This window comes from Macaca fascicularis, chromosome 15, assembly GCF_037993035.2.
Source record: "Macaca fascicularis isolate 582-1 chromosome 15, T2T-MFA8v1.1".
Taxonomy (NCBI): Eukaryota; Metazoa; Chordata; class Mammalia; order Primates; family Cercopithecidae; genus Macaca; species Macaca fascicularis.
Window position 1 is genome coordinate 37068290 of NC_088389.1, and position 27754 is coordinate 37096043.

General features: G+C 50.0%; 1 protein-coding gene and 2 long non-coding RNA genes across 12 annotated transcripts in view; 2 read left to right on the top strand and 1 right to left on the bottom strand.

Moving 5' to 3' along the window:
• Window positions 1-27754, top strand: part of PHF19 (PHD finger protein 19) — a 76308-nt gene that overhangs the window by 12736 nt on the left and 35818 nt on the right. For 6 of the 10 annotated variants that reach the window (XR_010581450.2, XR_010581449.2, XR_012424422.1 and 3 more), the window contains 4 exons: window positions 2305-2370; window positions 2877-3287; window positions 5106-5283; window positions 7251-7399. Coding sequence is in view for 6 of the 10 variants with exons in the window: in XM_065530140.2 (XP_065386212.1) it covers window positions 2305-2370; window positions 2877-3287; window positions 5106-5283; window positions 7251-7399 (804 nt within the window). In the remaining 4 variants the exon portion in view is untranslated. Of the gene's footprint in view, window positions 1-2304; window positions 2371-2876; window positions 3288-5105; window positions 5284-7250; window positions 7400-10590; window positions 13374-27754 lie in introns of those variants that run through there. The other 4 variants (XM_074016685.1, XM_045373750.3, XM_074016684.1 and 1 more) reach the window with 2 other exon arrangements.
• LOC141408608 (uncharacterized) lies at window positions 18354-19837 on the top strand. The gene is made up of 2 exons (XR_012424425.1): window positions 18354-18455; window positions 19331-19837. It is a non-coding gene; the product is annotated as an uncharacterized lncRNA (long non-coding RNA).
• LOC141408607 (uncharacterized) lies at window positions 22752-26475 on the bottom strand. Its single transcript, XR_012424424.1, has 2 exons — window positions 26311-26475; window positions 22752-24136 (listed from the first exon to the last, which is right to left on the bottom strand). It is a non-coding gene; the product is annotated as an uncharacterized lncRNA (long non-coding RNA).

The following is a 27754-nucleotide window of genomic DNA, read 5'->3' on the forward strand; positions in this document are numbered from 1 at the left end:
TTACTCAGTCCGAAACACCTCTGTCCTCTCCTGCTTTCATCCAAATCCCCTTTCACGTGGTTCCATGAGATTATTCTCTCAATAAATAAATAAATAAAGAGCTTATAGACTCAAGATATTATTTATATGCAATAAAACTCACTCATTTGAAGTATACAGTTTGAGGAATATAAATAATCACATGACCACCACTACAGTCAAGTGGCAAACGTTTCTGCACGGGATAAAGCTGCTTTGTGTCCCTGCATAGTCAATCCCTTCCCCACCCACAGCTCCAGGCAACCACTGATCTACTTACTGTCACTCTAGTTTTGCCTTTGCTAGAATGGAAAGAGGTAGTATGTAGTCTTTGGTGTTTGACTTCTTTCACTTGGCACAGTGTTTTTGAGGTTCATCCATGTTATTGTTTATGCTGGTATTTAATGCCATTTGGTTGTTCTATAGTATATATAGACCAATTTGTTTATCTGCTCACCAGTTGATGACACATTTGGGTTGTTTTGAACAAAGCTGCCATGAACATTCACATACACACCTTTGTGCAGACACATGTTTTACTTTCTCTTAGGTAAATTCCTAGGAGTGAAGTGTGTGCATTGTACGGTAACTTTATAAGTATGGTTTATAAGTAAATTATTTTATAAGTATGATTTAACTTTATAAGATACTTTCATAGATTGTATCTGTTCGTTGTTTTGCTTTTGTATCTGTTCATTGTTTTGCTTTTTTTTTTTTTTTTTTTAAGAGAGACAAGGTCTTTCTCTGCTACCCAGGCTGGAGTACAGTGATGTGATCATAGCTCAGTGCAGCCTTGAACCCCTGGGCTCCAGCGATCCTCCCACCTTAGCCTCCCAAGTAGCTGGGACTGTAGGTGTACGCCACCAAGCCTGGCTAATTTAAACATTTTTTTAAGTAGAGATGAGGTCTCACTATGTTGCCCAGGCTGTCTTGAACTCCTGGCCTCAAGCAATCCTCTTGCCTCAGCCTCCCTAAGTGTTGGGATCAGCCTCCCAAAGTGTTGGGATTATAGGTGTGGAGCCACTGAGCCTGGCCTTGCCCATTTTTTATTAGGTCATTTGTCTCTTATTAGATTGTAAGAGTTCTCTATATATTCTGGATACAAGCCTTTATGAAGATACAGTCATGTGCCATATAACACTCTACACCGGACCACATATACAACGATGGTCCCAGAAGAGTATAGTACTGTATTCTTACTGTACCTTTTCTATGTTTAGATATATTTAGATACACATGTACTTACAGTGTTAGCAGTTGCCTACAGTATTTAGTATAGTCACGTGCTGTACAGGTTTGTAGCCTAGGGGCAATAGGCCGTCACTGAGTTTCGGTGTGTAGCAGGGTATACCATCCAGGTTTGTGTAAATACATCCTATGATGTTCACACAATGATGGCACATTTCTCAGAACATATTCCTGTTGCATGGCTGTATATGTTTTGGAAAAACTTTTCTCCCATCTCTCCTGGGCTGACTCCTGTTAAGACACAGTGATGTGTGTGGGAGGGGCCCTGGGGCTGTGCGGCCTCCCAGCTTGGCCTCCTTGGGCAAATCCCTTCCCCTCTGTGAGCCTCAGTTTTTTCATCAGTAAAATAGGAATAAAAACCCACCTTCTCTTCCCCACCGTGCTGTGAGGAGCCCTAGGAAGAATTACAGCCTTGAAAGCATTTGGTAAACGCTTCAGACCTAAATAGGTTAACAGTGGGGTCAAATTGCTATTGTAATAGCACTGAGACCCTCCTGTGTCCCTTCCCTCGGGCTGGACATTATCTGAAAGGGAAAGTTCTGCTGAATGGACACACCTTAGTCTAGGATAGATGGCCAAGGAGGGATGCAGATGGGAATTGTGACCACAAGATTCCCCATGGACTTCAGGAGGAGGGACGCATTTACTCATGCAGTCAGTGTGTTCTGAGTGTCTCAGCTGTGCCAGGCACTGCCCTCAGCACTGGGAACACAGCCATGACCCTTACAGAGCCGCCCCGACCAGTTGGGGCAACCAGAGAATGAGTGATGATTATGGAGCTGTGTGGACTGTGCCCTGACAGGAGAAATAGCAGTGCTGCCCAGGATCACAGTAGGGGCCTAGATCCTGTTTTGAAGGAAGGTCATGGAAGGGCAGAAGCTTGAAGGGTGGAAAGGAGATAGCCAAAGGGAACAGCATGTGCAAAGTCGTGTGGCCCAAGCCATCTCCTACACTGGTGGATCCTGGTGCATTGAAGAGAGCCCCCAGGGTAGCCACAGGGATTGCTATAACATTCAGTGATGTGATTATTATTTCCAGGCTCATCCCGAGGTGGCCGAGGCTGGAGTTGGGTGCCCCTTTGCAGGTGTCGGCTGCTCCTTCAAGGTAAGTATTTGAGTGTGAGAAAGGAGATCTGTCCACTGCAGTTCCAGACCTCCAGGTCTTCCCACTGCAGCCCCTCCAGAATTTTACCATAACATCAGTCCACTCATTTGGATGTCTCTTGTACTAATGACTTTCCCAAGCATCAGAGCCTACTATTAAGTCATCATAGTACTCAGGGAGGTTCTTCTTAATGTCTCACCTAAGCATCCGCAGAACATCACTAAAACGACCCCCACCTCCACCGCCCCTCTCCATGGTCCTGAATCATCCTTGCGCTCCAGGGCAGGGCAGAGCAGAATTAGAAGCTACAATGCATGTGGCTCATCGTGGGCATGTCTGATGCCAGGGTCTTCCTCTGAATCCCTCCCACTGTACAGAAATCCACTCCTCTTCACTGGGTGAATGAATCTGACTTTCCTTGGTGACCTTTGATAGCAGGGCACTCCACTGCTCCCCTGTCCTCACTCCACCTCTGTTTTCACTAATCAGCCCCACTCTCTTGTCAGGGAAGCCCACAGTCCGTGCAAGAGCATGAGGTCACCTCCCAGACCTCCCACCTAAACCTGCTGTTGGGATTCATGAAACAGTGGAAGACCCGGCTGGGCTCTGGCCTGGAGTCTGGGCCCATGGCCCTGGAGCAGAACCTGTCAGACCTGCAGCTGCAGGCAGCCGTGGAAGTGGCGGGGGACCTGGAGGTCGATTGCTACCGGGCACCCTGCTCCGAGAGCCAGGAGGAGCTGGCCCTGCAGCACTTCATGAAGGAGAAGCTTCTGGCTGAGCTGGAAGGGAAGCTGCGTGTGTTTGAGAACATTGTTGCTGTCCTCAACAAGGAGGTGGAGGCCTCCCACCTGGCCCTGGCCACCTCCATCCACCAGAGCCAGCTGGACCGTGAGCGCATCCTGAGCTTGGAGCAGAGGGTGAGTGTGGGAGGCAAGTTTGCCTTCAAGCCTGGCTGAGCCCCATCCTGTCTCCAGAGCAGCAGACAGGCTTCCTACTAATCATTCATCCTGCTTAGAGCAGTCACTCCCTCAAAACATATCTCCCCTTTATCCCACACCCTTCCAAGAAGAGCGCTGAGTTGGAAGCTGTAGTCAAGGTCACAGCCTCCCATCCAGTGCTTCGGTTCCTTTGTGATAAGACACCACCTCCCTGAGCAGCTCATTCCAGTGCAGGACATATTCCACTCTTCCTTATACTAAGCTAAATCAGCCTCTCTGTTCCCTGCATTGTTCTTGGCCCTGGCCCTCAGAGCCCACAAGACAGATCCACCTTCTAGTCCCCATGACAGCCCTTCAGGGATGGAGAGTCGGATTCTGTCCTACCTGAGTGCTTCCCTTTTCAGGCTAAAAGCCCCGGCGCCTTCACCTTTTCCTCATAGCATGCTGCTTCACATTGCCCTCCTATGATCTGGCTCAGTCTCCAAAGAATTCTATATGCTTGGAGTGTGGTCCCAGGCTGACTCCAGATAATCCACTTAGCCACAGTTCTTGGTCCAACAGGGCTGTCTTCTCCTCCCTTATTCTAGAGCTTATACTTTTCTTTTCTTTCTTTCTTTCTTTTTTTCTTTTTCTTTTTTTTTTTTTTTTTTTTGAGACAGAGTGTCGCTCTGTCGCCCAGGCTGGAGTGCAGTGGCACGATCTTGGCTCACTGCAACCTCCACTCCCAGATTCAAGCAATTCTCCTGCCTCAGCTTCCTGAGTAGCTGGGATTATAGGCTCTTGCCACCACACCCAGCTAAATATTTTGTATTTTTAGTAGAGATGGGGTTTCACCATGTTGGTCAGGCTGGTCTCAAACTCCTGACCTCGTGATCCACCCTCCTCGGTCTCCCAAAGTGCTAGGATTACAGGCATGAGCCACTGCGCCTGGCCTATACTTTTCTTAATGTAGCCAATCACCATTCTAATGTTGCTTCTTTTGCAGTAACGTTACATCATTGCTCATACTGAGTTAGGCCTGGGTTTTAGTTCCTGCTTCACCATTACCATTAATTAACTGCCTCACCATTCACAGTTACCATGACAGCAGGTGCTCAGAGCCACCTGCCCTATGGGTCTGAGCAAGTCACTTTCCCTCTCAGGACCTTCCCCATCAGTAAAGTTAACGATTAAATTTTCTCTAAGGATGCTCACTTCCATTCATGGCTTCCCTACCTGAGTACACCCAAGAATAAATTTGTATTCTTTCCACTTCATTGGGGAAAGCTATTAGAAGGGCCAGGCGCTGAGTTGGAGTGGCTGAGGCTTTAGCCTTTATTTATGTAACTCTTGCTCCAGTTAAAAGGCAGCCTCCCTGAAAGCCACAATTGTATCTTCATTTCACCCACAAACTTCCCAGCTCTACTTTTACATACCAGGCACTATGCAAGGCACGGGCACGAAGACAAAATGAGCATGGGCCCAGCTTTCAGTGGAGGAGACCATCTGGTAGGTAAGGCAGAAAAGTATGTCTCATAAAATCATTGTAAGGGCTCTGTAAGAACATATTGAAACAGAGCAACTGAGCTAGGACAGTGGTTAAAGGCTTCCCAGATGAGGGGCCATATGAGCTGGATTCCTGGTGGATGAGGAAAAGGAAGGCCAGGCAGAGGGCAGCACGTTCAGATGTAGACGCATGCCTGAGTGAGGCGTGGTCAGGAAAGCACCTTTGGGGCAGATCAATCTTCACATCCCGCCCTTCCCATCCCATCCCCAAGCCAGGTTCTGGTGTTCCTGGCTGAACAGTCTTCCCTACAGGTGGTGGAGCTGCAGCAGACCCTGGCCCAGAAAGACCAGGCCCTGGGCAAGCTGGAGCAGAGCTTGCGCCTCATGGAGGAGGCCTCCTTTGATGGCACCTTCCTGTGGAAGATCACCAACGTCACCAGGCGGTGCCATGAGTCGGCCTGTGGCAGGACCGTCAGCCTCTTCTCCCCAGGTAACACCTCCCAGAGGCACAGAGACCTTCTTGGGAAACAGGCCCCACAGGACCCAGGAAGCAAGCAGTGAAAACAGCCAGCTCTGTGACAGCCACGCTGTGTCCAGTTTAGGCCAGTGCCCATTCAGGCCACTCACCACGGCCGAGAACCATGCTGGGTGCTGGGACCTTGAGGTTGGTGGGCGAACCATGCTCTGCCCTGTGGCTCGCAGCCACACACAGCAGTGGCCCAGGCTGACTGACATTCAGGCCCTTTCTCCTCCCTGAATGTCAGTCCCATTCTGCAAATAGGAATCAAAACTGTTAGCCACTTCATGGGTTTGGGATGTGAAGGAAGGTGTGCTGTGGGCCACAGTGTGTGCAGACGAGATGGATGTGAATGATGATTTTCACCAGTGAACACCATGGGACCCCTTGCCTCAGAGAGCCAACAGTCTGAAATAAGATTAGAGAACTGAGTAAGACACATGCACTTGTGTACGATTGCAGTTAGCATGTGAATGAGTGGCTTACTCATTTCTTACTCATTTCTGGGGCCCCTGGGCTTGGCACAATGTCTTGCATAAAGTAATTACTTGGCAAGTGTTTCTCTTAACTAAATGATATCTGTTAATATAACAATGCATATATTTGGGCAAAAAATGAGGCAGCAGACTGGGTGCAGTGGCTCATGTCTATAATCCTAACACTTTGGGAGGCTGAGGCAAGAGGATCATTTGAGGCCAGGAGTTCAAGACCAGCCTGGGCAACATAACAAGATTCCATCTCCACAAAAAAATGTTTTAATTAGCCAGGCATGGTGGCCTGCACCTGTGGTCCTAGCTACTTGAGAGGCTGAGGTAGGAGGATGGCTTAAGAAGTTTGAGTCTGCAGTGAGCTATGATGGTGCCACTGCACTCTGGTCTGGGCAACAAAGCAAGACCCTCTCAAAAAAATTTTTTTTAATGAGGCAGCGGAGTGTGTCACACTCCTAGAGCAGGGCTGGGACCCCTTTCCTGCAGGAGCAGCACTCATCCTGCTGTGTTGGGACAGCTCTCTTCATGGGGCGGTCTCGAGCCCTACTTGTAGACCTTTTTCCCTCGATTCTTTTTAAAGAGGGAAAAAGCAAGCAGTACCTCGAGCTTCCTGTTCTACCAAAACGTAATGGGCAGAGATGAGTCAGACTGCCAGCCTGTGCCTCCTCCACCCCCTTCCTTCCTGCCCCCAATTCATGTCCCCAATCAACCTCTCCCAGAAGGGCGCTCTGCCAGAGGACATGCTCTCCTGGGATGGCCCCTTTAGCTGCCCAGGGGGTTTCTGTGCATCTTCACCAGGGATGATTCAGCCCTCAAAGGGTTTTGCCACCTGAGAATGGCTGGCAGAACTGCGAGTAACCCCATGTGCCCCTAGCCTCCAGGGGACCCCAGCCAGTTGGCATAGGGCAGAACTGTGAGTCACCCCATGTACCCTCAGCCTCCAGGGGACCCCAACCAGTTGGCATAGGGCAGCAGAAAGAAACCGGTGCTGGGAGGCAGGAAGCCTGGCCCCTCATTCTTGCTGGGTCCCCAACACACTGTGAGATGGTAACCGGCCACTGTCTTTTTCTCAGCTTGGTTTCCAGACTGTAAAACATAGGTTGGTCAGATCAGTGGTTCTCAGAGTGTGGTCCTAGGACCAGTGGCATTGGCACCCCCTGCAAACTTGCTGGAAGTGCCCGCTCTCAGTTCTCACCCCAGGGTTACCAAGTGAGAAACTCTGAGGGTGGGGCCTGGCAGTGTATGACTTGGATGGCCAGCTGACAAACACTTAGCTAGATGACCCCCAAGAGCCCATTCCTCTCTGACACCCTACTCGAGAAGAATGCTGGGCTCTAATCCCATCTTTCATGGTTTTGAGCCACTGACCTTGGGCATGCCTGACCGCTGGATCCCAGTCCCACATCTGCAAAGTCCAGCACTTCCCAGCTGCCTGTGGCTTCTGCATTTCAGCCTTCTACACTGCCAAGTATGGCTACAAGTTATGCCTGCGGCTGTACCTGAATGGAGATGGCACTGGAAAGAGGACCCACCTGTCGCTTTTCATCGTGATCATGAGAGGGGAGTATGACGCGTTGCTGCCATGGCCTTTCCGGAACAAGGTATGGGCGTGGAGGTGATGGGGGCAAGGTGGGGAACATGGAAGCCTGAGTCCTAGTCCTGATTTGGCAATGAATTGGCCATGTGACCTGGCAAGTCCCCCACCCTCACTGTGTTATCAGTTTCCCTTTTTCTAAAACAATCAGATCTAGTAACTAGGGCTCCCTCCAGCTCCATGAGTCCAGGAGCTAAAATGTCTGGAATCTTCCCAAAGGTTATGTAGAAATGAAATTCATGGCCAGGTGCAGTGCCCCACATCTGTAATCCCAGCACTTTGAGAGACTGAGGTGGGAGGATTGCTTGAGCTCAGGAGACATAGCAAGACTTCATCTCTGCTAAAAATAAAAACCATTAGCTGGGCGTAGTGGCACATGCCTGTAGTCCTAGCTACTTGGGAGGCTTAGGTGGGAGGATTGCTTGAGCTTGGGAGGTTGAGGCTGCAGTGTGCCATAACCTTGCCACTGCACTCTAGCTTGGGTGACAGAGTGAGACCTTGCCTCAAAGAAAGAGGGGGGAGAGAGAGAGAGAGAGAGAGAGAGAGAGAGAGACAGAAAGAAAGAAATGGAGGAAGGGAAGGAAGAAAGGAAGGGAGGCAAAAAGGGAGGGAGGGACAGAATGAATGGCCAGTGGCTGCCCACTCTTCTTCCCCCTTCACATCGTGGGGTAAATAAGGAAAACTTCTGGGAGGAGGTGCCATGAGGCTCGCCTGAACTAGCAGAATTTTCAGGAAAAAGGAAGGAGGCAGGTACCACTACATATTAATACATACTAGAATGGCCAAAATCTGGAACACTGACAGTACCAAGTGCTGACGAGGATGTGGAGCAACAGGAACTCTCACTCACTTCTGGTGGGAATGCAAAATGGTACAGCCACTTAGAAAGACAGTTTGGCAGTATCTTACAAAACCAAAGATACTCATGCCAAACGATATAGCCAGTTGCTCTCCTTGGACTCAAAGGAGTTTACTTAGAGGAGCTGAAAACTATGTTCACACAAAAACCACCCAAGGATGTTTATAGCAACTTTAGTTATAATTGCCAAAACTTGGAAGCAACCAAGATGTCCTTCAGTAGGTGGATGGATAAATAAACTGTGGTGCATCCAGACAGTGGAATATTATTTGGTGCTAAAAAGAAGAGAGCTATCAAGCCATGAAAATATAGGGAGGAACCTTAAACACGTATTACTAAGAAAAAGAAGTCAAGGTGAAAAGACTGCGTTCTGAATGCTTCTGACTATATGACATTCTGGAAAAGGCAAAGCTATGAAGACAGGCCAGGCGCGGTGGCTCTCGCCTATAATATCAGCACTTTGGGAGGCCGAGGCAGGTGGAGTGCTTGAGCCCAGGAGTTTGAGACCAGCCTGGGGAATATAACAAAACCCTGTCTCTACAAAAAGTACAAAAATTATTAGCTGGGCATTGGGCTGTGTGCCTGTAATCCCATCTACTCTGGAGGCTGAGGCATGAGAATCACTTGAACTCAGGAGGTGGAGGTTGCAGTGAGCCGAGATTGCGCCACTGCACTCCATCCTGGGAGACAGAGTGGGACTCAGTCTCAAAAACAAAAACAAAAACAAAAGCTATGGAGACAGATCAGTGGTTGTCCAAGAGTAGGGGCCGGGAGAGATGAATAGAGCACAGGGGATTTTGGGAGCAGTGAAACTATTCTGTTTGATACTGTTATGATGGATACATGTCCTTATGCATTTGTCAAAACCCATAGAAGGTGAAATACCAAGAGTAAACGCCAATGTAAACCGTGGACTCTGGGTGATGATGATGTGTCAATGCAGGTTCATCAACTGTTAAAAAACTACCACTCTGCGGGGGATGTTGATAGTCAGCGAGGTTGTGCATTGGGTGGGGGCAGGAGGTATATGGGAATTTTGTATTTTCTGCTCAATTTTGCTGTGAACCTAAAACTGCTCTAAAAAATACAATCCATTAAAAATCCTTCACCGGGTACAGTGGCGCACACCTGTAATCCTGGCACTTTGGGAGGCCGAGGTGGGTAGATCACCTGAGGTCAGGAGTTCAAGACCAGCCTGACCAACATGGTGAAACTCCGTCTCTACTAAATACAAAAAATTAGCTGGACATGGTGGTACATGCCTGTAATCCCAGTTACTTGGGAGGCTGAGGCAGGAGAATCACTTGAACCCAGGAGGCAGAGGTTGCCGTGAGCCGAGATTGTGCCATTGCACTCCAGCCTGGGCAACAAGAGCGAAACTCTGTCTCAAACAAACAAACAAAACCCCACAATTCCTATAGACAGATTTGGGGGATAGGCATTTCCTGTGGGTAAAGAGCAGCATTGCATGAGTGGAGGGTGTCAAGAATAGAGACCTCAGGTATGGGGAAACAGGTGGGGCAGGGCGGGTGTGCTGCTTTGGTCTGGGTGTGAGTCAGTAGGTCTCCCACCCCCAGCAGTTCCCAAAGGTGCTGGGGAAATTTTAAAAACACCAGTGACAGAATCTCACCCCCATAAGTGATAAGGCCTGAGCATCAGGATGAAGTCTCCGCAGGGGGTTTTAATGTGCAGGGTGAGGACTGCTTCAGTTGGCAACGGGAAGCCATTCAACTTCTGATGGGCATTTCAGGGGCACGTGCCAGGGAAGAGGGTTTGTGTCACTTTTAGACAGTCAGCTTCTCAGGGGAACCTCTGTCCGCGCTGTGTACACCAGAAGCTCCACAAATGTCTCAGGACATCGATGACAGCCCCTCAGTAGAAGACCTCCCTGTTCTGCCCCTTCTGCCTTGCCCCAGGAGGTTCCAGCTGTAGTTGATGAAGCAAAACTTTCCAAGCCAGAGGCGTACTTACAGGTTATTGTCTCCACCCACCTTGTCAGTGCTTCAGTCACACCTTTCGCCCCTAACAGCCAATCAGACTTGACTGGGGCATCAGCACCTTCCCCTGCTTCCTGCTTGATGGAAGGAACATCTGATCCTCAGCAGGGATCAGGGCCTCTGAAGTGCACTCAGAATACCAGGTGCTGCCGGCTCCCTGGGTCTGGCTATACGCCAGGTGTGCTCCTTGCCCGGCTTCTCTGACTCCTAATGCAAATGAGCCAAGGGTCCGAGGGGCTGCACAGGCAGTAGGTGTGGAGCACAGCTCTGAGCACAAGCCTGGGCCTCCAAGCTGTGCTGCTAATGTAGGGCCTGATCTCCCACCTGTCCCTTACCCTGCAGGTCACCTTCATGCTGCTGGACCAGAACAACCGTGAGCACGCCATTGACGCCTTCCGGCCTGACCTAAGCTCGGCGTCCTTCCAGAGGCCCCAGAGTGAAACCAATGTGGCCAGTGGCTGCCCACTCTTCTTCCCCCTCAACAAACTGCAGTCACCCAAGCACGCCTATGTGAAGGACGACACGATGTTCCTCAAGTGCATTGTGGAGACCAGCACTTAGGGTGGGCGGGGCTCCTGAGGGAGCTCCAACTCAGACGGGAGCTGGCCAGAGGACTGTGATGCCCTGCCCTTGGCACCCAAGACCCCAGGGCACAAAGATGGGCGAAGGTTGGCACAATCCGAGCAAGACTGAGGGGTCGACTTTGGGCTGGCCATCTGGTTAGGATGGCAGGACGTGGGCTGGGCCCACAAAGGCAAAGGGTCCAGAAGGAAACAGGTAGAGCTGCTCCCCTCTGCACGGACAATGCAACACCGGGAGGCCAGGGAGCCACTCTGGCCCTGAATGTTGAGGTGGACTGTCACCAAGATGGGAAGAAAATGGAACCAGGTCTGGAACCGTAGGACCCAAGCAAAGAAGCTCTCGAGCTGGGAAGATCTCTGCAGGGCCACCAGAGAGACCTGGACACAGGCCTGCCCTCTTTCTGTCCAGGGTCAGAAACAGGACCGGGTGGAAGGGATGGGGTGCCAGTGTGAATGCAGTCTGTCCAGGCCTGGACTGAGTTCCCCATCACTGGAGGTGAGCAAGCAAACCCAGAGGGCTCTACTGAGACTTCAAATTGGGGGTTGCATTTGAAGACTTTTAAGGTTCCTTCCAGCCCAGAAAGTCTCTAATTCTAGGCCTCCTGGCCCAGGCAAGTCCTAGAGCTACAGGGTTTCTGGAAACATTCAGGAGTTTCCTGCCCTCCTGGCTCCTCACTCACCTTCAGTAACCCCTGCTGGACTGACCTGGCCCTCAGGGCACCTGCCACCCTGGGCCTGGCAGCTCAGCTTCCCCAACACGCAGGAGCACACCCAGCCCCCATGTCGTGCCTCCATCAGCTAAATGCCACTTCACTTCATGAAGGTGAAACCCGGTCACTGTGAGCTCCCAGGTGCAGCCAGCAGCACCTGGGAGGCATAAACTTTCCTCTTCCTGCCTGGAGGCCCCACTTTTGGTGCTTTCCAGAATCTCTCAGCACACTGATCAGGACCTCCAAGCCACTGAGCAATGTATAACACCAAAGAAATAATTCTTAGAATCTCTTTTGAAGTTTTCCTAAAGTGTATGGTTTGGGAGTTGTTTGTACTGAGCCAGGTTTGAAAAGGGTTTGAGGTGGTGCCACCAGTTTTGCAGGTGGCATCAGAGGCCGGCGTGCTGGCAGGAACATCCCCTCTTAGCCCCAGTCTTCTCTTTTCTATAATGAGACCCACCCCAGCTTGCCTCCCGTCCTGGTTTCTCTGACCCTCAAAGGAGATGCCGCACAGGACAGACTGGAGAGAGAAGCCTGGGCAATGCTGCCTGCCTGGTGGTGGCCCACACCTGTCTTCTCACCTTAGAGGCCACACTCAACTTTCCAAAGACCCTGAGACAAGTCAGGATCCTACCACTCCCCTACTGCCTTCCTGACAGCTTACTCTTCCTCCATCCGCTGAGCCTGTGCTAGACTTCACTCCTCAAACCATTAGGGTTGCTTCTATAAAATGGGTCAGTAGCCCTTCCTATTCTCTCCAGCCCAGCATACAGGAGGATCAAAGGAGGTGAGGGAGCATCATGGCACAGCAGACTCAATGGGTCAGAAACCCAGCCCAGCCGGGCTCTAAGCCTGGCATCCTGTCATGCTTAGCCCTTCAGGAGAAGATCAGGGGAAGCCCCTCCCTTGCCCTGTCCAGCTCTAGGGGTTTTCAGGAGGCCCAGTCGCAATAATGGAGCACTAAGTGCTTTTATGTGCAATGACGTCGTCCATGCACAATGGCAGCAAACATTCTGGGGCTGCTTTTTCTGGTTCCCAGCTGTGACAGTGTGGCAGCAGAGACTGTGGAGGCAGTGGAGACTGACTTCTTCCCGCTGGCAGCTGGATGTCACACATGAAGGTCTGGCCTAGCGAGCGATGGGTCTAGGCCCTGAAGCTGATGTCCTAGCAATAACCTCTGGATCCCTACTCACCAAGTGTTGGGTCAAGGGGGATTTGTAGAACAAGCCCCCATGAGAAACAGTTGTTACTGTACACTTTTGATTGTCTATTTCTGATGGCAAGAGATACATACCCTCTTCAAAGAGCATGAGATGCAGCCATTCTTTCAGCAAAGCTTCATTGACACCTAGATCTGTTAACTGTGTTCGACATTGAAGGGAGAAAGGCAAGATGTGCACTCTGGCCTCAAGAAACTCTTAGTTCAGTGGAGGAAATGAGCACATAAGATCATTATGACAGAGTAAGAGAAGATTAGAGAAAGCACAGAATCCCAGTGGGTAAAGGAGGGAAGGCTTCAGGGAAGAAGTGGCATTTAAATTCAGCCTGAGAATATTTTGAAATGCAGAGGATGGGGAAAAGGGAAGCGTACCAGCTTGAAAATGGGAAGCAGTCTTGGCTGAGGGCAGGGTCTGTGTGGCAGGATGGAGGAGGGAGGCAGAAGGGTCAGATGAACTGGAGTGTAGACAGCATCAGATGCAGCAGTGCGCCTCCCCCTCCCCAGGAAAGCACCTCCTGGTAACCCCTGGGCCTTTTGAAAGCAGGATGAAACGATAATTTAACATGCTGAATGATTGAATGATTTCTCTTCCAACAAAGCTCTATGTTAAGTGTATCAAAGGCGTGACATCGCATCTTTTATAGGTGATTCAAGGGTCGGGGAGACAAGATGCAGGCAAAGCCACCGTTTCATTGGGTGGATTCAGTAGGTCCCCCACCCACAGCAGTTCCCAAAGGTGCCGGGGAGATTTTTTTAAAACACCAGTGACAGAATCTCACCCCCGTAAGTGGTAAGGCCTGAGCATCAGGATGAAGTCTCCGCAGGGGGTTCTAATGTGCAGGGTGAGGACTGCTTCAGTTGGCAACAGGATGCCATTCGGGTTTCTGATGGGCGTTTCGGGGACAGGCACCAGGGAAGAGGGTTTGTGTCACTTTTAGACAGTCAGCTTCTCAGGGGAACCTCTGTCTGCGCTGTGTACACCAGAAGCTCCACAAATGTCTCAGGACATCGATGACAGCCCCTCAGTAGAAGACCTCCCTGTTCTGCCCCTTCTGCCTTGCCCCAGGAGGTTCCAGCTGTAGTTGATGAAGCAAAACTTTCCAAGCCAGAGGGGGTGTTACAGCTTATTGCTTCCACCTACCTTGTCAGTGCTCCAGTCACACTTTTCGCCCCCAACAGCCAATCAGACTTGACTGGGGCATCAGCACCTTCCCCTGCTTCCTGCTGGATGGAAGGAACATCTGATCCTCAGCAGGGAACAGCCTCTGAAGGGAGCTCAGAATACCAGGTGCTGCTGGCTCCCTGGGTCTGACCATACGCCAGGCGCACTCCTCATTTGGTTTCTTTGACTCCTAATCCAAATGAGCCAGGGGTCCGAGCGGCTACATGCAACCCCTTCCCTCAACGGTGTGGCAAGCAACCTTTAATCCTCTTTTATAGATTAGGAAACTAAGGCCAGAAAAGTCAAGTGCTTGGCCCAAGGGGGCAGGGATGGGACTGGCATTAGAAATCAGATATCTGTGGCCAGGCGTGGTGGCTCACGCCTGTAATCCCAGCACTTCGGGAGGCCGAGGCGGGTGGATCACTTGAGGTCAGGAATTCGAGACCAGCCTGGCCAACATAGTGAAACCCCATTTCTACTAAAAATACAAAAAACTTAGCTGGGCTTGGTGGCCATGCCTGTAGTTTCAGCTACTCGGGAGGCTGAGGCAGGAGAATTGCTTGAACCCGGAAGGCAGAGGTTGCAGTGAGCTGAGGTCGCACCACTGCACTCCAGCCTGGGAAAGACAGCGAGCCTCCGTCTCAAAAAAAAAAAAAAAAAGAAAAGAAAACTAAGGTATTTGCTTCCAGTTTCTTTCCTTCCTCTCCCTTCTGGGTGAAATCTTCAGCTTCGATGAGATCATATCTTCATAGAGGCAGTTGGTCACTCTGCCCCCAGCCAAAGGGCAAGCCCTGTAGGACCTACAGATGCCAGGCTGGCAGCACCCCGGGAGGGCAGGGCAAGCACAGTCAGTGCCACACAAGCTTGCTCACAGAGGCCACCTCACGGGTGTCCACAGGCAATCCTCAGGCAACCCTGGGCAGTAAGGGCAACTATTATTTGTGACTTCAATTACTAATTCCTGATTGTAAGAGACACATACTCATTATAGAAAAACTAGGCCGAGCACAGTGGCTCATGCCTCTGATCCCAGCACTTGGGAAGCCAAGGCGGGAGGACTGCTTGAGGCCAGGAATTTAAGACCAGCCTGGGCAACATACCAAGATCCTGTCTCTACAAAAAAAAACTTAAAATTGGCTAGGAATGGTGGCATATGCCTGTACTCCCAGCTACTCAAGAGGCTGAGATAGGAGGATCCCTTGAGCCCAGGAGTTGGAGGCTGCAGTGAGCTGTGATCACATCATTGCACTTCAGCCTGGGTGACAGAGCAAGACCCTGTCAAAAAAAAGGAAAAGAAAAGAAAAACTGGGAAAGTACAAAAGTCATATACAGAAGAAAGGCAAAAATCACCCATGAGCCCAGTGTCCAGAGAGTACTACTGGGAACATTTTGGTTGATTTTCTTTGTATTTTTGAGAAAGTAGATACAAACACATACATATAGATCGACTTTTGTAATTAGAATCATGTTGATTACTGTTTGGGGCTCTCTCTTTTCACTTAACATCCTGTTATCACATTCTACCATTAGCCCTTCTTCCAGGCAAAGACACAGAAACTAAGAAAATGAAGTCAAGGCCGGGCACGGTGATGGCTCACGTCTGTAATCCCAGCACTTCGGGAAGCTGAGGCGGGCAGATAACCTGAGGTCAGGAGTTCAAGACCAGCCTGGCCAACATGGCGAAACCCTGTCTCTACCAAAAATACAAAATGTAACCGGGCATGGTGGCACATGTCTGTAATCCCAGCTACTCAGGGGGCTGAGGTAGGAGAATCACTTGAACCTGGGAGGTGGAGGTTGCAGAGAGCCGAGCTCACGCTACTGCACTTCAGCCTGGGTGACAGAGCAAGACTCTGTCTCAAAAAAAAGAAAATGAAGTCAGTTGCTCAGGGCCATTCCAACTCAGCATTCACACTTGGGTCTTTTGATACCAACGCCAGGGCAGAAATTATCACAACTGTTTTTAGATGGAGAAACTGAGGCACGGAAGGGCAGTGTCCTGCACCAGTGTCATGCTGGGGCTCACCCTGGGGGAAGTGAGGAGGGGATTTGCCTTGTGGGACCAGAGGAGCTGATGGATGTAGAAGCTTGTGGGCAGGACACTGTGCTTACAGCCTGGGCTGGGGAGAATAACACAGCCTCTGCATTCAAAGCAGCTTAGCCCCAGCGAGACAAACAGCATCCACTTTCCTCTGCTGAGTTCGGGAGCAGAGGCTCAGTAAGTCTCAGCTTCTACTTCTACCATGAGAATGAAAATTCTAACCTCACCGTATTGTCGTAAGGATGCTAATTGCAGAAGCCACTTGCTTTGTCCATTGTTGGGGTGGCAGTGTAAGAATAACAGAATCTTTTTGTCTTTTTTTTTTTTTTTTTTTTTTGAGACTGAATCTTGTTGTGTCACCCAGGCTGGAGTGTAGTGGTGCAATCTTGGCTCACTGCAACCTCCGCCTCATGGGGTCAAGTGATTCTCCTGCCTCAGACTCCCAAGTATCTGGGATTACAGGCGCCTGCCACCACACCGGGCTAATGTTTTGTAGTTTTAGTAGAGACGGGGTTTCACCATGTTGGCCAGGCTGGTCTCAAACTCCCGACCTCAGGTAATCCACCTGCCTTGACCTCCCAAAGTGCTGGGATTACAGGCATGAGCCACCGAGCCTGGCCAGAATAAGAGAGTCTTAAACAATCATGGAGTGCTTACCTAGTGCCAGACACAGCACTGCAGGCTCTACCTACGTTGCTCCATGAAACTTTCATTAAAAACCCATCAGGAAGGTGTGATTATTATCAACTCTGTTTTATAGCAGAGAACACCCAGGCTTCAAGGGGTAAAAAATCACTCACCCAAGGTCACACAAGCACCAGGAGCCAGGACTTGAATCAAGATCAGTTTATGCCAAGTTCAAACCCTTAAGTCCAGTGATTTGATTCATGACTAGAAGCAGCATAATATTGTGGAAAAAGTAAAAAAAACAGCTATCAGCTGTGAGGTCCAGTTTTAGTTATGAACAGACTGCACATTAATGTGTTTAAATAGCCATGATAAAATGATGATAGCACTCATTTGTTGAGCATATGCTTTTCTTGCAAGTATCACACTTAATACCGATAATGGACCTTAGAGGAAAGTATCATTTTCCTGACTTTATAGATGAAAAAACAATCTCAGGGCGGTATCTCACGCCTGTAATCCCAGCACTTTGGGAGGCCAAGGCGTAGGATCACCTGAAGTCAGGAGTTCAAGACCAGCCTGGCCAACATGGTGAAACCCCATCTCTACTAAAAATACAAAAATTAGTTGGGTGTGGTGGCGGGTACCTGTAGTCCCAGCTACTTGGGAGGCTAAGGCAGGAGAATCACTTGAACTCAGGAGGCGGAGATTGCTGTGAGCTGAGATTGTGCCATTGCACTCCAGCCTTGGAGACACAGCGAGACTTCATCTCAAAACAAACAAACAATCTCAGAGAGTCTAGGCAGTTTTCTCAAGGTCACACAGCCTCCACAGCCAGGAGCTTGCTCCACGGTGGTGTGCTGTCCGGTGGCTAACAACAATGGTAGCAGTAGTAGTATCAGGCATTATTTTTAAAGCTTATACCACGTAGTTTCTGTGCTAAGTTCTTGTTGTGTGTTGGCAGGAAGGAGTCACACAAGACGTAGTGTGCCTTCTGCACCAGCTGCCAGTCATTCTTCTCCAAGACCCCTCTCCAGGGGAGACGTCCTCTGCCTGGAGTGCTCCACACTGGGGGGCCACTTGGGTGGGACTGACATGGGCCTCTGGGAAGGGGTAGGATGAAGTCAGGGGAGCTGCAGCTGAGCTGGTGACCCTTGCCAGGAACTGGGTCTCATTTGCCGCCTTGGCATCTGGGACCTGTGTGTTTGTTTAAACAAAGCACATTCATGTGGCACAGACTGGGTTTAGGGGACCATTTAGAGAACCGGATGTTCCAATCATCTGGGCCATGGCTTTCTTCTTTTTTAGTCCTTTTCTTGACCCCCACCCATCTTAAGGCATTCTCCTCCTTGGAAAACCTGGGTGTACAGTGCTAAGGTTGTCATAACTGTCTCAGTCGACCAAGCAGGGAGGTCAAAGTAGCCGCCAGGCAAGGTCACTGGTGGGTGGATGACTTGACTATGGTGGCCTGGGACTTCTCTCTGAGGGGAGGAGGTTGGCTGAGCCATCCCACCCTACCTACTGCCCCCACCCTCCCAGTGCCCTATGGGGCAGTTGGATCCCTCCTTCCAGCAACAAGGACTCCATTCTATGTGTGTGGATGAAAAGGAGGAGCTCAAGGAGAAAAGTAACTTGTTTGGGCACCGAGCTGCCAAGAAGCAGAGCCCACCTAGAACGTGGGTCATTTTTGTTTTTTGAGTATTTTTTTGTTTTGTTTTGTTTTGTTTTGTTTTGTTTTGTTTGAGACAGAGTCTTGTTCCGTTGCCCAGGCTGGAGTGCAGTGGCGTGATCTCAGTTCATTGCAACCTCCACCTCCTGGCTTCAAGCAACTCTCCTACCTCAACCTCCTGAGTAGCTGGGACTACAGGTATGTGCCACCATGCCTGGCTAATTTTTATATTTCTAGTAGAGACAGGGTTTCACCATATTGGTCGGGCTTGTCTCAAACTCCTGACCTTAGGCGATCTGCCCACCTCGGCCTCCCAAAGTGCCGGGATTATAGGCATGAGCCACCGCACCCAGCCTAGAAACTGGGTCTTCTGACCACAGCTCCCAGCCCTTCCCACTGCACCCTGTAACTTGTTGGTATCAATATTATTAAAACAAGTGATTTCTTTCCACACTGGCCATGTCAGAATCTGGGCACAAAGGGCCTGAGGGAGGCCCTTTTTCCCTGGGAGTCTTAAGAACATCTTTTCTCAGCCCTGGTCCCTGCTTCATGGGGGGCTAGAAGCTGGCCCCGCCTGCCTTCCCAGGGCCACGAGTTGCTTCCCCACACTCCATGAGCTGCATCTCCTGGGTCAGTACATGCCGGTCGTTTAAGAGCATGTCCTCCAGCCTCATACCTGCATTTAGTCAGGAGCACATGAGTTGGAATCCAACAGTCTAGTCCCAGTCTTGGCTGTGTCTCTTAGCAGCTGTGTAACTTTGGGCAAGTTATTTAACTTCTCTGTGCCTCAGTTTCCCCATCTGTAAAATTACGATGATAAACTCTTACCTCCTAGAAGTGTTGTGAGGATGAAGCAAGCCAACACATGACAAAAACTCAGCAGAAACCACGTAGTGTGAGCTTTATAAATGGTACCTAATATTCCTACTGCTACCATTACCATCATCTTAACCTTTGGCCTGCAGCCCAAGGAAGGCAGCCATAAACCAAGGCCCTAACACCCTCTTCCCATTAGACCTGGCTCTGCCTCTGAATCACTATCTGACCTGAAGTGAGTCCCTTCCCCTCATTAGGCCTCCATCACCCTGCCAAGAAAATGACACTTGGACTGTGAGATGGCGGGAACCATAGCCTCTTCACCCCTTGCCACGAGACACAGCACAGAGCCTGACACTCAGGAGGCCATAATGAGTGAGTGTTCACTTGGGCACCGTGCACCTCCAAGGCTGTTTCTATGAAATCCTACGTCTCCAGCGCCCAGAAGAAGATCATACACCCCTTTTCCTCCCACTGGTGTGGAACCTGCGTAAATAGCATGTTAGGTTGTTACTATGCACAACCTAATCCCTGTTTGACTTGCAGTCAGGTGTTTCAGAAACTCAACACTAATGCTGGTACCCACTCCTCTGGCCCATGGGTCTCCTTGCAGCTCCATAGGACAGCCCTGCTCGGCCCACAGTCAGCAGGAGGGGTAGGCTGAATAACAGCCCTCCAAAGATGTTTGCGTCCTGACCCCAGAACCCGCACATGCTACTTTTCCTGGGACTTTGCAGATGTGATTAAATTAAGGATTTTGAGATGACACGTTTACCCTGGTTTAGCTAGATGAGCCCAGTGTAATCACAAGTGTCATTTAAAGAGGGAGTCAGGAAGGTCTGGGGCAGAGAAGAGAGAATGACAAAAGAAGCAGAGATTACAATGATGAGATGGAGGAAGGGGCCATGAGCCATGGAATTTGGGCTGGAAAAGACAAGGGATGGGATGGGCACGGTGACTCATGCCTGTAATCCCAGCACTTTGGGAGGCTGAGGCAGGCGGATCACTTGAGGTGAGGAAGACCAGCCTAGCAAACATGGTGAAACTGCATCTGTACTAAAAATACAAAATACAAAAATTAGCCGGGCATGGTGGTGCGCGGCAGCTATTCGGGAGACTGAGGCAGGAGAATCGCTTGAACCCAGGAGATGGAGGTTGCAGTGAGCCTAGATCGTACCACTGCACTCCAGCATGGGTGACAGAGGGAGACTCCAGTCTCAAAAAAAAAAAAAACCAAAAAAAAACCAAACCAAAAACCAAGGGATGAATTCCCCTCCAGAGCCCTGCCAGCACCTTGGTTTTAGGTATCAGACTCTTTGCAGACTTCTGGCCTCCAGAAGTACCAAATCATACATCTGTGCTGTTTTAAGCCACTAAGTTGTGATCATGTGTAACAGCTGCCACAGGAAACTCACGCAACACTTGAAATGTGGCTGATCCAAATTGAGATGCTCTGTCTGAAATATACACCAGATTTCAAAGACTTAGTATCAAAAAGAGAATTTAATATTCCTTTTTTTTTTTTTTTTTTTGAGATGGAGTCTCACTCTGTGGTTCAGGCTGGAGTGCAGTGGTGCGACCTCAGCTTACTGCAATCTCTGCCTTCTGGGCTCAAGTGAGTCTCCTGCCTCAGCCTCCTGAGTAGCTGGGACTACAGGGGCCTGCCACCACGCCCGGCTCATTTTTTGTATTTTTGCAGAGACAGGGTTTCACCAGGTTGGCCAGGCTGCTCTCGAAATCCTGACCTCGAGTGATCTGCCCTCCTCGACCTCCCAAAGTGCTGGGATTACAGGCATGAGCCACCGTGCCTGGCTGAGAATTTAATATTTCATTCATATTTTTATATTGATGACATCTTGAAATGATAAAAAGGTTTTGATAGATTAAAGTATATTAAAATTCATTTCATCTGCTTCTTGTTTTCTTCTAATATGGCTACTAGAAAATTTAAAATTACATATGCAGGTCATGCAATATTTCCACTGGACAGCACTAGAGGACTTTTTCATTGCCTTGGCTGCAGGGAACAGTCCACTCCATGTGACCTGAAACCAAGCTCCTTTGTAGTTAGGGGCCTTGCACTAGGTAAAGGAATCATCCCCCATACACACCCACATATCGGCACACTGCAGGTGGAGAGTCCTGGTGGTGCGTAAGCATCCCCACCCCTTCCTCCCCAACTCCCATCTGCCTCTGGGCCAGCCTATGTCCCTGCAAGATGTGACTGTTATTTTTAGCACTTGCCGCCTCAGCACAGCTGGCTGGGGAGCTTCCTGGGCATGGGCCAGCCCCAGGACTGCCATCTCCCTGCCAATGGGGGTCTCAGGAGAAGTCGATTGTGAGGCTCTGGGGCCTCTGAGAGCCTGTGAGCAAAAGCTCCCAACATCCCTGGCAAGTGCATATGATCGTAATCCGCGTATTTGCAGATGAAGAGACCAAGGCGAGGAGGTCTCTACAAGCTAGGAGATGGCAGCGCTGGGGCTTGGAAGCAAGTCATCTAGCCTGGGCCTTCTTCCCAAAGGCCTAACACTTCACAGGGGTGGGCTGTGGGCCCTGCCCACTACACTCTGGGCAGATGCCAGGTCTCGTGCAGCCTTTCACTGGGGGTGTTTGATACCTTATAAAGTATTCTACACAAGAGAAAGGGAAAGAATCGATTTGGAGGGAGGTAGATAGGTAAATGAAACTTCGTTACAGGGTGTGCAGCCCAACAGGTTCAAATGAAGCGGGTTACAATAATTTAAAAGAGCCATACAAACATAAAAGCAAAACTACACAAAAACCAAGACTGTCTCATGGTTCAGAACCCAAACTTCAGGGTTCTAATCCCTGCCTCATCTGTCTAAGCTTTGGTTTCCTCCAGTACACAATTGGCATGAGAGTGGTTAGAGGATTAAATGAGATCATGGACCTAAGAGCTAAGTGGAGTACCAGGTATGAGTGAACCCTCAGTAAACACTAGCTAGTGTTATTATTTATCAAGGGTTTATTGTGTATCAAGTACCATGCTAACTAGTTACATAATTCCTTAAAACGTCACAACAACCTCCTGAGGCAGCTACTCTTATCCTGCCCATTTTACAGGTAAAGAAACTGAGGCTCAGAGAAGTGAGGTCACTCTTCAAGGTCACATGGCTAGTGAGGAGCAGCAGAGCTTGGAGTTTCTTGGTAACAGCCTTTTAAAGATACAATTCACACACCATACAATTTACTCACTTAAAGTGTATAATTTGGCCGGGCACAGTGGCTCACATCTGTAATCCCAGCACTTTGGGAGGCCAAGGCAGGCAGATCACTTGAGGTCAGGAGTTCAAGACCAGCCTGGCCAACATGGTGAAACCCCCTCTGTACTAAAAATACAAAAAAATTAGCTGGACATTGTGGTGCATGCCTGTAGTCCCAGCTACTCGAGAGGCTGAGGCAGGAGAATCACTTGAGCCCAGGAGGTTGAGGCTGCAGTGAGCCAAGATAGCATCACTGCACTCCCGCCTTGGTGACAGAGTGAGACCTTGACTCAAAAAAAAAAAAAAAAAGAGTCATTATAGCTAATTAGATAAATGCAACATGAAAGTCGCAGACTTCTCTTTAAGGCAATCACTTTTCCTTAAATTTGAAGCTCAAAACCCTGGGAGAGGCAGAGTAGAGCTTACTGTGGCGGTTCTATGCTTTGTTTTGGGGTTTTTGTTTTTGTTTTTTGTTTTCTTATTTTATCTTATTTTTTTCTTTTGAGACAGAGTTTCTCTTTGTCACCCTGGCATATTTTTGTATTTTTTTGAGACAGGGTCTTGCTATGTTGCACAGGCTGGTCTCGAACTCAGGCTCAAGCCATCCTCCCACCTCTCCATCCCTAAGTGGCAGGATTACTGGCATCAGCCACCGCACCCAGGATTAAGGGGACAGTTCTGTCCTTTAACTCTGGGATTCCAGTGAGAAAAGCTTCCAGGGAGGCCAGAGTAGATTAAGGTTTCAGCAGGGTCCCCTCCCTCTGGAGTTGGGGTAGAAAGAGAGTACTGGAGGTGGAGTCCTTTAACCTGGATTCAAATCCCGACTTGCTCCTTGCTACCTGTGTGACCTTGGGCAAGTCACGTCACCAGCTCTGAGCCCAACTGTCATCTTGAGCAAAGCTGGAGAACAAAGTCCCTCACCAGTCGGGGACCTGGCACTGGGATTACACAGATAGAAAAGAAGGTCCTCACCCATGGCAGGCTCCCAGCAATGTTTGGTGGAGCCGAGGCTGGGGGACTGTGTGCTGGGTTATTTAAGGAGCCTGCTCTCTTACGCCTTCTACCGTAATCGTGTATTTAGCATTCATTCATCAAAGCCTCAGGATGCCTCCTACGTGCCCGGCACTGTGGTAGTCATGGTAATCCGTGGTCCCCATCCCAGCGCCCAGGCGGGTCGGGGAGACCCACAAGAACCTGTGGGGCAGGCGCCCGGCTGGGGAGCCGCGGGTGGCCGGGTGGGCCCGCGCCGCCGCCATATGGAACGCATTGAGCGGCGCTCGCATTCCAAACGCGCGGGGCTGCCCTGGCTCGCAGGCGCCGGCTCTTGGCCCGCGCCCGGCCTTCTCTTGGCAGCCTGGGCCTGCGCGCCCTATCAGGGGCCTCCCGCCGCGGCCTTCGCGGGAGCGCGGCCAAAGCAGAAGAGGCAGGTTGGGGGCATCGTGGAAGAAGCGCTTGCCCCGCCGTGGACCCGGGAGGTGCCCCCGGGATGACCGGAATCCCAAGGATTCCGTTGCTTTGTTGTATTACAGAAAAGTAATGGAAACGTGAGCCTCCGCCGCAGGCAGAGGCAAAGAGAGGTCCTAAGGTTGGCATTCAGGGCCCCAGCCTAAGTTTCAAATCAGCTTTCCCTGATCTTCATCCTGTTTCTCCTTTTTGCTGGAGCTCTTATCTTGGGTTCCATGACTGACACAGAACAGCGCCAGGCGGTAGCTGACCCTCCAAAGGTAGTGGGTGATCGGTCGCCGGGGATGGTGGCTCAGCACCAGCCACGTGCCAGGCAGGCTTCCCACGTTCATCTCGTGGCCCTTCCAGAAGCCACTGCCATGATGAGCGTCGTCCCTGTTGACAGATGAGGTGACGGGTTTAGAATGAATCCACCACTCCAGTGGTCCAAAAACCGGCCTTGCATGGGATCACCCCTGGGCTTGTGAAAACTGGGAGCGCTGGGTGGGCCCCACATCGTTTGAGTCAGTAGTTCTGGAGTGAGGCTGGAGATGTTGCATTTATAAGACGCTCCCAGTCTAGGCTGATGCTCCAGGTCTGGAGCTACACTTTGAGAACCACTGCTCTACGCAATAGTGCCTCTTGTAAATAAATTTTAGGCCCTCAGGGAAACCTACAACTCATCATAGACCACCTTCCATCGCAGGGATCTATATGATGTATTTTCTCCCCTGTAACAATATTAGAGAGTCACATTCCTGACTTTCTGCCTGGTGTCCAACCCTCAGAGGAGTGAGCCCCAGACACTACCTTCCGTCATCTCTGAGTGCCCCTCCTGTGCACCGCGTGACATGCACTTTCTAAAGCATGTGTGCACCTGTCAAGCAAAAGGTCATGGAACAGTTCAAAGACAAATTTGCTCACTTAAGTGGTGACCAGGAGAGGGATCAGTCAGGGCTGGGGAAGGGACTGGGAAGCTTGCAGAAAACTTCCAGAGGCTTCCAGAAAGGGAATGTACAGGGCTAGGGCTAGAGAGTTGGATGATGGGGGCGGGCAGGACAGCGTCTTCAGCACATGAGCATGCTGAGAGGGGAGTGATGGGGCGGTCACACTCGGACAGGGAGCTATCTGCCATCACTGCTGTAATCAGAGGGGCCCTGGTGTGGAGGGGAGCAGAGACCTGGGACAAGGAGCTCTGAGGGAATCAAAAGCTTCTGGAAGGCCTCCCATTTTATTGACCCAATGAGTCCATGTGGCTTCTCTGTTACACTCTAGCTGACTTGAGCAAAGGGAGAGTGTCCTCACTTATGTTGCACACATTACTGCATTTACTAAGTCATTTAACAATGACATTCATAGATGAGGGTATTTCTGGTGTTGAAATAATCACAGCTGCCACTTATTAAGTGCCTGTTACATGCCAGGCACATTACATCATCTTACCCAATCCTCCCAGCAACGTTGAGAAGGTGGCACTGAGATTGTCCCCATTGTACAGATGAGGAAACTGAGGCTAAGAGAAGTTAAACAGCTTGGCTAAAGTCCCAGTCGCTAGGAAATGGCAGGGCTATTGTCTCTCCATCTCTAAACCGCTGCTTTCCACTCTACCATCCTGCCCTCATTTCCTGAACACCTGCTCTGTGCAAGGCCCTGTGTGCAACCACAAAATGAATCATTCAAGTAGTCATGTATTCAATAACCCCTTTTTGAGCACTTACTATTTTTATGGGCTTATTTATTTATAGCATGCCTTATTTCAGAAAGCACTTAACTTCTTTATTTGATATACAAGAATGAAATTTTACAGGAGTGGTCATGTGACAAGCATCAAATGAAAAACAGAAGTTGGAAAGGTCAGAAGAACTCAGGAATGACAGGTATACAAGTGCGGACCTTGAGGTCCTATGTGCCATGGGGACAGGCCGCAGATTGTCCTCTGACCTTTCCAGCAGCTGAAACTTGATCCCACACAATTCAGTGCCCATAAGACACTGGCACACCATTGCTGAGGCAAATCAAAAGTCTATTAGGCCTGAGACCCGAGAGGTATTTTTTTTAGAGAGTTGGCATGAAGAGAACACTGTTAAACGTAAGGAACAATGTCCCCAAACAGCCTCCCAATTGCACGTACGGCACGAGTCTTAGGGGCTGTTTCCTGTACCGCCCCCGAACACCCCCCCATCCCCACACCACTCCGTGCTGGCCCAAGTCCCATAGCAGAAAAACAGCTCAGAAAAGAGAGAGCCTCGACAAGGCCAGGCAAGCACACCACCCTTTAGCTTCATCCACGTGTGGGGTTTGCTGCAAACATTGGTAATAAATGCTAAATTCAGGTCCCAGGTAAGTTTTGTTTGGCCTGAGCTTTGTACTTAAATGGCTTGAATTAGTTGTCAACTTTAAACAAGTTTCACCCTTTTAAAAATTCAGATTTTTGGCATTCTCTTTTTTAAAAAAGAGGGACTTGACAACATGGGGCCCACATTCCCAAAGGACAAGAATTTGCTAGAGCCAGTCATTTTCCAGTCCCCCGATGGTCCCCGAAGGCCCTTCTTTGCTTTGAACTTTCCTACCTGGGTCTGCAAGGCGTCGGGAGTTTGCAGCCTGTTTTAGGATGTTTTGAGCCCTGGCACATTTGTGTGCAGGAGGATCACCAGGAGATTTGTTTATAGCACAGGGTCCCCCGTCTGGCTCCTTGAATTTGGGATGCGACTCTGCCAGGCATCCTTCTAACTGGTGACTGTGATGTTCTGTTTCTCCTAACAAGCACGGAAGACTGGGTGGGGCCTGTGGGGGACTGTACAGCTGCTCAGTGCTGCTGACTCAGATAAACAGATGAATAGTTTTCTTCCAACACAACAAATATGGCAAATATGGTGGGGTTCTGAGTTCAAGGTTATACTCCCCGAAGTGCCTGGAGTGCAGCTCCTCTAAGTGGCTGGGTGGGTCTTGGTCACGTGCTGTAAATTATGGTGGCGCTCCAACTGGGCTACACCTTAGAACCAGCTTTTCAACCCACACTCCTCACCCCATGCCTAGGCCACATCCAGGCCAATCAAACCAGAATCTCTGAAGATGAGAACACAGGCATCAGCATGCTAAACTTCCTGGGGTGATCCCAAAGTACTTCAGGTGGGAGGGCTTAAGATTGAGCAGGGCTCTCTAGGTCAATACCTTCTCTAGATATCGGCTGTAGCTGGACCAAGTTCCTCAGGGAGGGCAGGGGAGGGAAGGAGAGGAGAAGGAAGGGGAGAGGAGGGGAGAGGCAGGTGAGTAAATAGATCCTTACCGTAAGTGTGATGAGCAGAAACCTGGGCAATCTGGGGCATAAGCAGGGATACCTAACCCAGCCCCGGGGGCTCAATCTCTCCCCACCCCTGCAGGAGAGGCCTGGGGTGAGTTCTGGGAATAAGGGCCATCCAACCACATGAAGAAGAGGAAGGAAAATCCCCATCAAGGCAAAGACACAGTCCAAGGCTCTGAGGCCCAAATTCCAGGCAGAAGGGTGGAGGTTGTTTGTCACACCTGGGTCAAAGGGTGTGGGTGGGGAGTAGAAGAAGAGGCTACACAGGTGAGAAGGTGTCACATCACAAAGGGCCTTGTATGCCAAACTAAGGAGATTGAACTTGACCATGAAGCTAGGCAGACCCTCTGGAGAGTTTTAAAGCAAGGAGTCATGTGGATGAACAAACCTGTGATGGGCTGGGGTTACCAAGGAGGGCTTCCTGGAGGAGGTCAGACTTGAGCTGAGGGAGGGATAGGATTTGGAGAGCTGACATTCTGATGAGCTGCTTCAGTTAAAGCTCGCAAAAACCCTTCCCTCCCCCATGCCCTTTGAAACTATTTGAATCAAAGATTGCGTGTGTTAAAGATGTGTTTGTTATCTGAAAGCTGTGGTTTCTCTTTAACAGATTCAGGGCCTCATCCTTTAACTCGGAACCAGGAAGGAATTAGGAGCGCGTCCTCCTGCCCAGAGAGCTAATTACTGAAATTCAGTGGCCTCACCAGGGCGAGTGG